At 36.3% G+C, this 15848-nt stretch overlaps 1 protein-coding gene across 1 annotated transcript; it reads right to left on the bottom strand.

Moving 5' to 3' along the window:
- Positions 1-12418: 12418 nt before the first annotated feature.
- LOC130647425 (uncharacterized) lies at positions 12419-15342 on the bottom strand. Its single transcript, XM_057453277.1, has 2 exons — positions 13864-15342; positions 12419-13810 (listed from the first exon to the last, which is right to left on the bottom strand). The coding sequence occupies exons 1-2, from the start codon at positions 15340-15342 to the stop codon at positions 12419-12421; spliced, it is 2871 nt and encodes a 956-aa protein (XP_057309260.1).
- Between the last annotated feature and the right edge of the window lie 506 nt (positions 15343-15848).

The raw sequence follows: 15848 nt of genomic DNA, 5'->3' as shown, positions 1-15848 counted from the left end.
GAATGTGGGACTTAATTGAACCGATTTTGGACTTTGACCTTATGAATGTGAAAAATGAGCCAATTGGACTCCTAGAAATAACATTCGTCTTACTTTGACATGATTGCTAGAACTTAGCGATTACAATGAGCGCTGTGGTAGCGCTTCATTTAAAAATGTAGATAAATAAGCTATTTTTTACTGTGGGACCAATCCTAGCCGTTAGTGCGCGCTGAAGAAATAGAAACAGTTTCAAAAAGTACATTTCATTGAGTTTCTAACGGTATCAGTCCCTTTGAGTTACAACGGTTGCGTCACATAATCGTACCAATATGTATTTAGCGATATTATTCTAATATTACTGGCTTTCATCGTTTTTAACAGTGAAACAATTGACTGTGTGACTTAATTGAACTGATTTTAGATTTTGACCTTATAGATGTGATAAATGAGACAACTGGACTCCAAGAAATAACGTTCTTCTTAATTTGAAATGATTGCCGGAAGTGAGCAATTACATTGGCACTGTTGCAGCGCTTTCTTTAAACATTTAGAAAAACAAGTCTTTTTGTACTGTGGGATCAATCCTAGCCGTTAGCGCGGGCTAAAGAAATAGGAACAGTTTCAAAAACTACATTTCATTGAGTTTCTAACAGTATCAGTCCCTTTGAGTTACAACGGTTGCGTCACATATTCGTACTAATACGTATTTAGCGATATTTTTCTAATATTACTAGGTTGCATCGCTTTTAACAGTGAAACGATTGACTGTGGGACTTAATTGAACTGATTTTAGACTTTGACCTTATAAATGTGATAAATGACACAACAGTGAAACGATTGTATGTGGCACTTAATTGAACCGATTTTGGACTTTGACGTTATAAATGTGAAAAATGAGCCAATTGGACTCCAAGAAATAACATTCGTCTTACTTTGACATGATTGCTAGAACTTACTGATTACACTGAGTGCTGTGATAGCGCTTCATATAAATATGTAGATAAATAAACTATGTTTTACTGCGGGACCAATCCTAGCCGCTAGCGCGCGCTGAAGAAGTAGAGACAGTTTCAAAAACTACATTTCATTGACTTTCTAACGGTATCAGTCCGTTTAAGGTACAACAGTTGCGTAACATTTTCGTACCAACATCTATTTAGCGATATTTTTCTGATATTACTAGGTTGCATTGCTTTTAACAGTGAAGCGATTGACTGTGGGATTTAATTCAAACGATTTTGAACTTTGACCTTATGAATGTGAAAAATGAGCCAATTGGACTCCAAGAAATAACTTTCGTCTTACTTTGACATGATTGCCAGAACTTAGCGATTACACTGGGCGCTGTGGTAGCGCTTTTGTTAAGCATTTAGATAAATAAGTCTTTTTGTACTGTGGCTCCAATCGTAGCCGTTTGCGCGCGCTGAAGAAATAGACACTGTTTCAAAAACTATATTTCATTGAATTTCTAGCGGTATCAGTCCGTTTGAGGTACAAGGGTTGCGTCACATATTCGTACCAACATGCATTTAGCGATATGTTTCAGATATTACTAGGTTGCATCGCTTTTAAAAGTAAAACGATAGGTTGTGGGACTTATTTGAACTGATTTTGGACTTTGACCTGATAAATGTGAAAAATGAGCCAATTGGACTCCAAGAAATAACATTCGTCTTACTTTGACATGATTGCTAGAACTTACTGATTACACTGAGCGCTGTGATAGCGCTTCATATAAATATGTAGATAAATAAACTATGTTTTACTGCGGGACCAATCCTAGCCGCTAGCGCGCGCTGAAGAAGTAGAGACAGTTTCAAAAACTACATTTCATTGACTTTCTAACGGTATCAGTCCGTTTAAGGTACAACAGTTGCGTAACATTTTCGTACCAACATCTATTTAGCGATATTTTTCTGATATTACTAGGTTGCATTGCTTTTAACAGTGAAGCGATTGACTGTTGGATTTAATTCAAACGATTTTGAACTTTGACCTTATGAATGTGAAAAATGAGACAATTGGACTACAAGATATAACATTCTTCGTAATTTGACTTGATTGCTGAAACTCAGCGGTTACACTGGGCGCAGTGGCAGCTTTACGTTTAAAAATTTAGATGATAAAGTCATTTTTTACTGTGGGACCAACCCTATCATTTTGCGCGCGCTGAAGAAATCGAGACAGTTTCAAAAACTACATTTCATTGAGTTTCTAACGGTATTAGTCCATTTGAGTTACAACGATTGCGTCACATATTTGTACCAACATGTATTGAGCGATATGTTTGTTATATTACTAGGTTGTATCGCTTTTAACAGTAAAATGATTGACTGTGGGACCCAATTGAACTAATTTTAGACCTTGACCTAATAAATGCGATAAATGAGTGAATTGGACTCCAAGAAATAACATCCGTCTTAATTTGCCATGATTTTTAAAACTCAGCGATTACACTTATGGCAGCGGTAGCGCTTTATTCAAAAATGTATATAAAGAACCCACTTTTCAATGTAGGACCAATCCTAGCCGTTTGCTTACGCTGAAGACATAGACACTGCTTCAAAAACTACATTTCATTGACTTTCTAACGGTATCAGTCCGTTTAAGGTACAACGGTATCGTCACATATTCGTACCAACATGCATTTAGCGATATGTTTCAGACATTACTAGATTGCATCGCTTTTAACAGTAAAACGATTGACTGTGGGACTTAATTAAACCGATTGTGGACTTTGACGTTATAAATGTGAAAAATGAGCCAATTGGACTCCAAGAAATAACAATCGTCTTATTTTGACATGATTGCTAGAACTTAGCGATTACACTGAGCGCTGTGCTAGCGCTTCATATAAATATGTAGATAAATAAGCTATTTTTTAATGTGGGACCAATCCTACCCGTTAGCGCGGGCTGAAGAAATAGGAGCAGTTTCAAAAACTACATTTCATTGAGTTTCTAACGGTATCAGTCCCTTTGAGTTACAACGGTTGCGTCACATATTCGTACCAATATGTATTTAGCGATAATTTTCTAATATTACTAGGTTGCATCGCTTTTAACAGTGAAACGATTGATTGTGGGACTTAATTGAACCGATTTTGGACTTTGACGTAATAAATGTGAAAAATGATCCAAATGGACTCCAAGAAACAACAATCGTCTTACTTTGACATGATTGCTAGAACTTAGCGATTACACTGAGCGCTGTGCTAGCGCTTCATATAAATATGTAGATAAATAAGCTATTTTTTAATGTGGGACCAATCCTACCCGTTAGCGCGGGCTGAAGAAATAGGAGCAGTTTCAAAAACTACATTTCATTGAGTTTCTAACGCTATCAGTCCCTTTGAGTTGCAACAGTTGCGTCACATATTCGTACCAATATTTATTTAGCGATATTTTTCTAGTATTACTAGGTTGCATCGCTTTTAACAGTGAAACGATTGACTGTGGGACTTAATTGAACTGATTTTGGACTGTGACCTTATAGATGTGATAAATGAGACAACTAGACTCCAAGAAATAACGTTATTCTTAAATTGAATTGATTGCCGGAAGTGAGCAATTACACTGGGCGCTGTCGCAGCGCTTTATTTAAACATTTAGATAAATAAGTCATTTTGTACTGTGGGACCAATCCTAGCCGTTAGCGCAGGCTGAAGAAGAAGGAACAGTTTCAAAAACTACATTTCATTGAGTTTCTAACGGTATCAGTTCCTTTGAGTTACAACGGTTGCGTCACATATTCGTACCAATATGTATTTAGCGATAATTTTCTAATATTACTAAGTTGCATCGCTTTTAACAGTGAAACGATTGATTGTGGGACTTAATTAAACCGATTTTGGACTTTGATGTTATAAATGTGAAAAATGAGCCAAATGGACTCCAAGAAATAACAATCGTCTTACTTTGACATGATTGCTAGAACTTAGCGATTACACTGAGCGCTGTGGTAGCGCTTTTGTTAAGCATTTAGATAAATAAGTCTTTTTGTACTGTGGGTCCAATCGTAGCCGTTTGCGCGCGCTGAAGAAATAGACACTGTTTCGAAAACTATATTTCATTGAATTTCTAGCGGTATCAGTCCGTTTGAGGTACAAGGGTTGCGTCACATTTTCGTACCAACATGCATTTAGCGATATGTTTCAGATATTACTAGGTTGCATCGCTTTTAAAAGTAGAACGATAGGTTGTGGGACTTTTTTGAACTGATTTAGGACTTTGACCTGATAAATGTGAAAAATGAGCCAATTGGACTCCAAGAAATAACATTCGTCTTACTTTGACATGATTGCCAGAACTTTGCGATTACACTGAGTGCTGTGGTAGCACTGCATTTAAAAATGGAGATAAGTATTCTATTTTATACTGTGGGACAATTCCTAGCCGTTAGCGCGCTAAAAAAATAGAAACATTTTCAAAAAGTGCATTTCATTGGCTTTCTAGCGGTATAAATCCGTTTGAGTTACAACGGTTGCGTCTCATGTTCGTACCAACATGTATTTAGCGATAATTTTTCGATGTTACTAGGTTGCATCACTTTTAACAGTGAAACAATTGACTGTGTGTCTTAATTGAACTGATTTTAGACTTTGACATGAGACATTTGGACTCCAAGAAATAACATTCTTCTTAATTTGACATATTTGCTGGAACTCAGCGATTACACTGGGCGCTGTAGTAGCGCTTCATATAAAAATTTAGATAAATATATCATTTTTACTGTGGGACCTATCCTAGCCGTTATCGCGCGCTGAGGAAAGGGAGACAGCTTCAAAAACTATATTTCATTGACTTTCTAACGGTATCAGTCCCTTTGAGTTACAACACTTGCGTAACATATTCGTACCAACATGTATTTAGCGATATTTTTCTGATACTACTAGGTTGCATCGCTTTTAACAGTGAAACGATTGACTGTGGGACTTAATTGAACTGATTTTAGACTTTGACCTTATAAATGTGATAAATGACACAACAGTGAAACGATTGTATGTGGGACTTAATTGAGCCGATTTTGGACTTTGACGTTATAAATGTGAAAAATGAGCCAAATGGACTCCAAGAAATAACATTCGTCTTACTTTGACATGATTGCTAGAACTTACTGATTACACTGAGCGCTTTGCTAGCGCTTCATATAAATATGTAGATAAATAAACTATTTTTAACTGCGGGACCAATCCTAGCCGTTAGCACGCGCTGAAGAAGTAGAGACAGTTTCAAAAACTACATTTCATTGAGTTTCTAACGGTATCAGTCCCTTTGAGTTACAACACTTGCGTAACATATTCGTACCAACATGTATTTAGCGATATTTTTCTGATACTACTAGGTTGCATCGCTTGTAACAGTGGAACGATTGACTGTGGGACTTATTTGAACTGATTTTGGACTTTGATCTGATAAATGTGATAAATGAGACAATTGGACTCCAAGAAGTAAAATTCCTCTTAGTTAGACATGATTACTGGAACTCAGCGATTACACTGGGCGCTATGGTAGCGCTTCATATAAAAATTTAGATAAATAAATCATTTTTACTGTGGGACCTATCCTAGCCGTAATCGCGCGCTGAGGAAATAGAGACAGTTTCAAAAACTACATTTCATTGAGTTTCTAGCAGTATCCGTCCGTTTGAGGTACAACGGTTGCATCACATATTCGTACCAACATGTATTTAGCGATATTTTTCTGATATTACTGGGTTGCATCGCTTTTAACAGTGAAACGATTGATTGTGGGACTTAATTGAACTGATTTTAGATTTTGACCTTATAATTGTGATAAATGAGACAATTGGACTCCAAAAATAACATTCTTTGTAATTTGACATGATTACTGGAACACAGCGATTACACTGGGCGCTATGGTAGAGCTTCATAAAAAAATTTAGATAAACAAGTCATTTTTTACTGTGGGACAAATCCTAGCCGTTAGGGCGCGGTGAAGAAATAGAGACAGTTTCAAAAATTACAATTCATTGCGTCTCTTACGGTATTTGTGCGTTTAAGGTACAACGGTTGCGTCACATATTCGTACCAACATGTACTTAGCGATATTTTTTTGATATTACTAGGTTGCATCGCTTTTAACAGCGAAACGATCGAGTGTGGGACTTATTGGAAATGATCTTAGACTTTGACCTTATAAATATGATAAATGAGACAATTGAATTCCAAGAAATAACATTCTTCTTAATTTCACATTATTGCTGGAACTCAGCGATTACACTGGGCGCTGTGGTAGCGCTTTATTAAAAAATTCAGATAAATAAGTCATTTCTTACTGTGGGACAATTCCTAGCCGTTAGCGCGCGCTAAAGAAATAGAAACATTTTCAAAAAGTGCATTTCATTGGCGGTATCAATCCGTTTGAGTTACAACAGTTAAGTCACATTTTCGTACCAACATGTATTTAGCGATAATTTTCCGATGTTACTAGGTTGCATCACTTTTAACAGAGAAACAATTGACTGTGGGTCTTAATTGAACTGATTTTAGACTTTGACATGAGACATTTGGACTCCAAGAAATAACATTCTTCTTAATTTGACATATTTGCTTGAACTCAACGATTACAATGGGCGCTGTGGTAGCACTTTATTTGAAAATGTAGATTAATAAGTCATTTTTTACTGTGGGACCAATCCTAGCAGTTATCGCGCGCTGAGGAAATAGAGACTGTTTCAAAAACTATATTTCATTGACTTTCCAACGGTATCAGTCCGTTTGAGGTACAACACTTGCGTAACATATTCGTACCAACATGTATTTAGTGATATTTTTCTGATATTAGTAGGTTGCATCGCTTTTAAAACTGAAACGATTGACTGTGGGACTTATTTGAACTGATTTTGGACTTTGGCCTTATAAATGTGATAAATGAGACAATTGGACTCCAAGAAGTAAAATTCCTCTTAGTTAGACATGATTGCTGGAACTCAGTGATTACACTGGGCGCTGTGTTTGCGCTTTATTTTAAAGTTTAGATAAATAAGTCATTCGTTACTGTGGGACCAATGTTAGCCGTTAGCGCGCGCTGAAGAGATAGAGACAGTTTCAAAAACTACATTTCACTGAGTTTCTAGCAGTATCCGTCTGTTTGTGGTACAACGGTTGCATCACATATTGGTACCAACATGTATTTAGCGATGTTTTTCTGATATTACTAGGTTGCATCGCTTTTAACAGTGAAACGATTGATTGTGGGACTTAATTGAAGTGATTTTAGACTTTGACCTTATAAATGTGATAAATGAGATAATTGAATTCCAAGAAACAACATTCTTCTTAATTTCACATTATTGCTGGAACTCTGCGATTACACTTGGCGCTGTGGTAGCGCTTTATTTAAAAATTCTGATAAATAAGTCATTTCTTACTGTGGGACCAATCCTGGCCGTTAGCGCGCGCTAAAGAAATAGAAACATTTTCAAAAAGTGCATTTCATGGGCTTTCTAGCGGTATCAATCCGTTTCAGTTACAACGGTTAAGTCACATATTCGTACCAACATGTATTTAGCGATAATTTTCCGATGTTACTAGGTTGCATCATTTTTAACAGTGAAACGATTGACTGTGGGTCTTAATTGAACTGATTTTAGACTTTGACATGAGACATTTGGACTCCAAGAAATAACATTCTTCTTAACTTGACATATTTGCTTGAACTCAACGATTACAATGGGCGCTGTGGTAGCACTTTATTTGAAAATGTAGACAAATAAGCTATTTTTTACTGTGGGACCATTCCTAGCCGTTAGCTTACGCTGAAGACATAGACACTGTTTCAAAAACTGCATTTCATTGACTTTTTAACGGTATCAGTCCGTTTGAGGTACAACGGTTGCGTCACATATTCGTACCAACATGCATTTAGCGGTATGTTTCAGATATTACTAGATTGCATCGCTTTCAGCATTAAAACGATTGACTGTGGGACTTATTTGAACTGATTTTGGACTTTGACCTTATAAATGTGAAAAATGAGCCAATTGGACTCCAAGAAATAACATTCGTCTTAATTTGACATGATTGCTAGAACTTAGCGATTACACTGGGCGCTGTGGTAGCGCTTCATTTAAAAATGTAGACAAATACGCTATTTTTTACTGTGAGACCATTCCTAGCCGTTAGCGCGCGCTGAAGAAGTAGAGACAATTTCAAAAACTATATTTCATTGACTTTCTAACGGTATCAGTCCGTTTTAGGTACAACAGTTGCGTAACATATGCGTACCAACATGTATTTAGCGATATTTTTCTGATATTACTAGGTTGCATCGCTTTTAACAGTGAAATGATTGACTGTGGGACCTAATTGAACTAATTTTACCCTTTGACCTTATAAATGTGATAAATGAGTCAATTGGACTCCAAAAAATAACATTCGTCTTACTTTGCCATGATTGCTAAAACTCAGCGATTACACTGGTCGCTGTGGTAGCGCTTTATTTAGAAATGTATATAGAGAACCCATTTTTTAATGTAAGACGAATCCTAGCCGTTAGCTTACGCTGAAGACATAGACACTGTTTCAAAAACTACATTTCATTGACTTTCTAACGGTATCAGTCCGTTTGAGGTACAACGGTTGCGTCACATATTCGTACCAACATGCATTTAGCGATATGTTCCAGATAATACTAGATTGCATCGCTTTTAACAGTAAAACGATTGACTGTGGGACTTATTTGAACTGATTTTGGACTTTGACCTTATAAATGTGAAAAATGAACCAGTTGGACTCCAAGAAATAACATTCGTCTTAATTTGACATGATTGCTAGAACTTAGCGATTACACTGGGCGCTGTGGTAGCGCTTCATTTAAAAATGTAGACAAATAAGCTATTTTTTACTGTGGGACCATTCCTAGCCGTTACCACGCGCTGAAGAAGTAGAGACAGTTTCAAAAACTACATTTCATTGACTTTCTAACGGTATCAGTCCCTTTGAGTTACAACGGTTGTGTAACGTATTCGTACCAACATCTATTTAGCGATGTTTTTCTGATATTACTAGGTTGCATCGCTTTTAACAGTGAAACGATTGACTGTGGGTCATAATTGAACTGATTTTAGACTTTGACATGAGACATTTGGACTCCAAGAAATAACATTCTTTTTAATTTGACATATTTGCTTGAACTCAACGATTACAATGGGCGCTGTGGTACCACTTTATTTGAAAATGTAGATTAATTAGTCATTTTTTACTGTGGGACCAATCCTAGCCGTTATCGCGCGCTGAGGAAATAGAGACAGTTTCAAAAACTATATTTCATTGACTTTCCGACGGTATCAGTCCGTTTGAGGTACAACACTTGCGTAACATATTCGTACCAACATGTATTTAGCGATATTTTTCTGATATTACTAGGTTGCATCGCTTTTAAAACTGAAACGATTGACTGTGGGACTTATTTGAACTGATTTTGGACTTTGGCCTCATAAATGTGATAAATGAGACAATTGGACTCCAAGAAGTAAAATTCCTCTTAGTTAGACATGATTGCTGGAACTCAGTGATTACACTGGCCGCTGTGTTTGCGCTTTATTTTAAAGTTTTGATAAATAAGTCATTCGTTACTGTGGGACCAATGTTAGCCGTTAGCGCGCGCTGAAGAGATAGAGACAGTTTCAAAAACTACATTTCACTGAGTTTCTAGCAGTATCCGTCCGTTTGTGGTACAACGGTTGCATCACATATTCGTACCAACATGTATTTAGCGATGTTTTTCTGATATTATTAGGTTGCATCGCTTTTAACAGTGAAACGATTGATTGTGGGACTTAATTGAAGTGATTTTAGACTTTGACCTTATAAATGTGATAAATGAGACAATTGAATTCCAAGAAACAACATTCTTCTTAATTTCACATTATTGCTGGAACTCTGCGATTACACTTGGCGCTGTGGTAGCGCTTTATTTAAAAATTCTGATAAATAAGTCATTTCTTACTGTGGGACCAATCCTGGCCGTTAGCGCGCGCTAAAGAAATAGAAACATTTTCAAAAAGTGCATTTCATGGGCTTTCTAGCGGTATCAATCCGTTTGAGTTACAACGGTTAAGTCACATATTCGTACCAACATGTATTTAGCGATAATTTTCCGATGTTACTAGGTTGCATCATTTTTAACAGTGAAACGATTGACTGTGGGTCTTAATTGAACTGATTTTAGACTTTGACATGAGACATTTGGACTCCAAGAAATAACATTCTTCTTAACTTGACATATTTGCTTGAACTCAACGATTACAATGGGCGCTGTGGTAGCACTTTATTTGAAAATGTAGACAAATAAGCTATTTTTTACTGTGGGACCATTCCTAGCCGTTAGCTTACGCTGAAGACATAGACACTGTTTCAAAAACTGCATTTCATTGACTTTTTAACGGTATCAGTCCGTTTGAGGTACAACGGTTGCGTCACATATTCGTACCAACATGCATTTAGCGGTATGTTTCAGATATTACTAGATTGCATCGCTTTCAGCATTAAAACGATTGACTGTGGGACTTATTTGAACTGATTTTGGACTTTGACCTTATAAATGTGAAAAATGAGCCGATTGGACTCCAAGAAATAACATTCGTCTTAATTTGACATGATTGCTAGAACTTAGCGATTACAATGGGCGCTGTGGTACCACTTTATTTGAAAATGTAGATTAATTAGTCATTTTTTACTGTGGGACCAATCCTAGCCGTTATCGCGCGCTGAGGAAATAGAGACAGTTTCAAAAACTATATTTCATTGACTTTCCGACGGTATCAGTCCGTTTGAGGTACAACACTTGCGTAACATATTCTTACCAACATGTATTTAGCGATATTTTTCTGATACTACTAGGTTGCATCGCTTTTAAAACTGAAACGATTGACTGTGGGACTTATTTGAACTGATTTTGGACTTTGGCCTTATAAATGTGATAAATGAGACAATTGGACTCCAAGAAATAACATTCGTCTTAATTTGACATGATTGATAGAACTTAGCGATTACACTGGGCGCTGTGTTTGCGCTTTATTTTAAAGTTTAGATAAATAAGTCATTCGTTACTGTGGGACCAATCTTAGCCGTTAGCGCGTGCTGAAGAGATAGAGACAGTTTCAAAAACTACATTTCATTGAGTTTCTCGCAGTATCCGTCCGTTTGTGGTACAACGGTTGCATCACATATTCGTACCAACATGTATTTAGCGATATTTTTCTGATACTAATAGGTTGCATCGCTTTTAAAACTGAAACGATTGACTGTGGGACTTATTTGAACTGATTTTGGACTTTGGCCTTATAAATGTGATAAATGAGACAATTGGACTCCAAGAAATAACATTCGTCTTAATTTGACATGATTGCTAGAACTTAGCGATTACACTGGGCGCTGTGGTAGCGCTTCATTTAAAAATGTAGACAAATAAGCTATTTTTTACTGTGGGACCATTCCTAGCCGTTAGCGCGCGCTGAAGAAGTAGAGACAGTTTCAAAAACTACATTTCATTGACTTTCTAACGGTATCAGTCCCTTTGAGTTACAACGGTTGCGTAACGTATTCGTACCAACATCTATTTAGCGATGTTTTTCTGATATTACTAGGTTGCATCGCCCTTTAACAGTGAAACGATTGACTGTGGGACTTAATTGAACCGATGTTAAACTTTGACCTTATGAATGTGAATAATGAGCCAATTGGACTTCAAGAAACAACATTTGTCTTACTTTGACATGATTGCTAGAACTTAGCGATTACACTTGGCGCTGTGGTAGCGCTTTATTTAAGCATTTAGATAAATAAGTCTTTTTGCACTGTGGGTCCAATCGTAGCCGTTAACGCGCACTGAAGAAATCGAGACAGTTTCAAAAACTACATTTCATTGACTTTCTAACGGTATCAGTCCGTTTTAGGTACGACAGTTGCGTAACATATTCGTACCAACATCTATTTAGCCATGTTTTTCTTGTATTACTAGGTTGCATCGCCCTTTAACAGTGAACCGATTGACTGTGGGACTTAATTGAACCGATGTTGGACTTTGACCTTATAAATGTGAAAAATGAGCCAATTGGACTACAAGAAATAACATTCGTCTTACTTTGACATGATTGCTAGAACTTAGCGATTACACTGAGCGCTGTGGTAGCGCTTCATTTAAAAATGTAGATAAATAACCTATTTTTTACTGTGGGACCAATTCTAGCCGTAAGCGCGCGCTGAAGAAATAGAAACAGTTTCAAAAAGCACCTTTCATTGAGTTTCTAACGGTATCAGTCCGTTTGAGTTACAACGGTTGCGTAACATATTCGTACCAACATGTCTTTAGCGATATTTTTCTGATACTACTAGGTTACATCGCCTTTTTTTTTTTTTTTTTTTTTTATTTATTTCTTTATTTAAAGTTGGATCCAGTATAGTTACAAAGTACTAATTTACACCAACTATCAAATTAAAACATGTAAATACTAAGTGTATATTGATCCCCGAATGAGCAGCACAGAGTTTACATTGGCAGTATATTTCAACGTGCCTGATAACAGATTTGAATTCTTTTAGATCTGTCACATTTTTGACACACGCAGGTAGGTAATTCCAGGCTAGGCTAGCGCGAAATTGAAAAGAATTCTGCCCGATACTGCTTTTAGAAGGTGGAATGACCAGTACAGTACCACGCCTAAGACTGTAAGTAATCTCCTTCTTTCGAAAAATATCCCACATTAGTTCAGGGTTCAATCCATGAAGACACTTATAAACTTCAGTTACAAGGCTTTTCAGATTTCTATCATGGATAGGCATCATACTAGATATTTCCAGTATTTCTGTATAGGTTTTCTGCACCAGACCAGTTTTTGCACACAACGTTCTTTTATGGGTTGCCGAAATGAGATTGTGTGCCTGTTTGCTGCAGAACATCCATACAATGGGGCAATAATTGAAACAAGGTAAAATAAATGAGTTAAATAATAAATCAATCTGATCCTGTTTGAGAAAATTTCGTATCCTCAGGAGTGCTTTTGTCTTTGAGGAAGCACTTTTGCACATCCCTTTTACGTGAGGGTAAAATGAAAGTTTTTCATCCAGAGTAATACCTAGTAACTTAAATTGTTTGGATGGAGCAATAGAAGATGAGCCAATCTGAATGCTGATATTGCCAACATCAGCTCCCAGAATTATCATCTGAAACTTGCTTGGATTTGCAACCATACCATTTGAGTTGAACCAGTTTACCACTTTGACTATGTCAGAGTGCAAACTTTCTAGAACAGCAGTAATGCTACTCTTACAACTAAAAATGGTGTTGTCGTCGGCAAAGTTGCAGATATCACCCTCTAATAACAGGAACAACAAATTATTAATAAACACATTGAATAATATCGGTCCTAGGACAGAGCCTTGAGGAACTCCTAACAAAGTTTCTAACCACTCACTAACCGAGGAGCCTAACCTCACTCGATGTTTCCTGTTTGATAGATAGCTCAGTACAATTTTTAATGTATTATATCCAACGCCATATGCCTCCAGTTTTGCAATTAAAAGACCAAAAGGGAGACAATCAAACGCTTTGGATAAATCCATCAAAATTGCACCGACTTTTTTAGATTTTGAGAGACATTCTTGCCACTTTTGAAGCATATTTAAAATAGCATACTGACAGCTGTAACTCTTTCGAAATCCACAAAGATATTTAGACAAAAAGGTGTTGAAGAATGGTAACAGTTGTTTGGCTAAAATTCTCTCAAATACTTTGGAAACAGTTGGTAACAACCTGACAGGTCTATAATTTACCTTGTCTGTGGAGCTACCCTTATTATATAAAGACTAGGAAAAACAGAACTGTCAATAATAGAACTGTTAAAACATTTTGTAAGTACTGGAACACAATATCTAGCAGCTAATTTAAGCATCTTCGTTGGAATCGAACCACTGACTTTCTTGCTATCATCTAACGCAAGAATTTCCTTAAACATGACATCCTCACAAATTGGAGACAACTCAAAAGTATGTGTCTGTTTCTTCGATTTAATGAAGAGGACACTAGGGTGAGACGCATAATTCTCAACTGCAGCAAGAACAGCATCACACTCGGATGAAAGAGCTTGAGGAATGTGTGGCATGTTAAGGTTGTCAGTAATTTTATTAAAATATTCATTAAATATGTTTGCAATATCACTATCATTATTATATAATATGTCTTTGTCAACAAGAGTAATTCTTTCTTTACCATATTTGGCTTTTTCATTAAACAAAGGTTTTACCGATTTCCAAAAACCTTTACTCATATTACTTCGGGCAAAGTTGGAAAAGAAAGTTTTCTTGTCCTGCCTATTTATATTGACCACCAAGTTTCTTTGTTTTTTAAATGCTCTCACATCATCGTCTTTCCCGGAAGTGTTAGCTACCCTTTTAAGACGCGAACGTTTCATGATCGCTTTTCTGAGAGTTTTAGAGACATGGGGCCTATTATTTGCCCTGAGAAACGTGGTTTTCAATGGAGCATGCCTATCTAATAAAGATGTAAATATACTATGAAAATCATCATAATTTGAGATATTGGTCATAGACCGAGAAATATCCTCTAAAAAATAAGTTTCATCAAAATTCTTATTGCACCGGTAACTAATTTTAAGTGGTGGTAGTTTGACATATTGTGTTTTAAGCATTGTATAAACTAAGGAATGATAATCACTCAACCCAGTTACAGCCGCTCCTGTATGCATGAGAGAGTGTTTCCTGTTGGAAGGAATCAAATCAATGCAAGATCCTGAAGAGGACTTCCAACAAGTTTTCTCCTTCATGTGATTATAAAGGGAGTGAGTTAGTAAAAACTCCCCTAAATCAGTATCAGCTGGATCTAGGTTGAAATCACCATTTATCAAGATATTATCATAATTATAGAAATCTAGAGCTTCTGAAAGTTGAGACAAAAAATATTTGGAGTTTTGACTTGGTGGTCTATAAATACTGCATACTAACCATTTTTGTTTTCGTAGTCTTAATTCAACAATTGTAACTTGAATATTAGGGTTTAAGATAAACTGCTCAAGACGACGTGATGGGATGTCACTCTTAACAAAAGTTAACAATCCACCTCTATTCGCGCTGATGTCTAAACGATATGGATTCGAGTAACCATCCATTACAAATTGACTTGAAGGAAATGAACTATCCAGCTTTGTTTCTGCAACTGTTATGACGTCAAAGAGATCACCCATAACACACTTGAAACTCTCAAACTTATTACGAATTGAGTTGATGTTTATATAACCAATAAAAACATTTTTTGGTTGGTCTCGACGTAAACGATGCATTTTATCAATATTATTCTCCAAATCTGGTTGCTCAGGGGCCATCAACTCAATGTTGCTCGAAGGATATCAATATTTGTTTATAACTTCAGCTAGATTTTTTGTTAATAATTTAGTACCATTTTTGTTCAGATGTTAGTTGCTACCATTAAGATGAATTTTGTTGATGTTGTTGTTGACGATATAGCAAATATTTCTTTCTGAACACATCTGTTTCATTAAACTGTTCACCTTATTAGCTTTTTTCAGCCATTTATCTTCACGATGTGTAATGTTAGAAATTGCAACGCTTGTACTATTAGTGTTGGCAAATGAAGCTAGGTCTACTATCGACTGAGCAATCTGTTGTTCTGTAGCTTCCGTATTTAAGTCATTTGTTCCTACATGAATAATCACTCGATCAGGTTTCTTCTCAAGTGATGTTTTAACATGTTGCTTTATCCGTGCTGTAGTTGTGCCTTTGTGACATTCCATTAGTACTTTATGACTGTTTGTTAATTTGCTTTCAATTTTAGGTGCTTTTACGTCTTTCAAAATACTATCACCTATAA

Source organism: Hydractinia symbiolongicarpus, chromosome 6, assembly GCF_029227915.1.
Source record: "Hydractinia symbiolongicarpus strain clone_291-10 chromosome 6, HSymV2.1, whole genome shotgun sequence".
Classification (NCBI taxonomy): Eukaryota; Metazoa; Cnidaria; class Hydrozoa; order Anthoathecata; family Hydractiniidae; genus Hydractinia; species Hydractinia symbiolongicarpus.
This window is presented reverse-complemented; position numbering and strand designations above follow the sequence as displayed.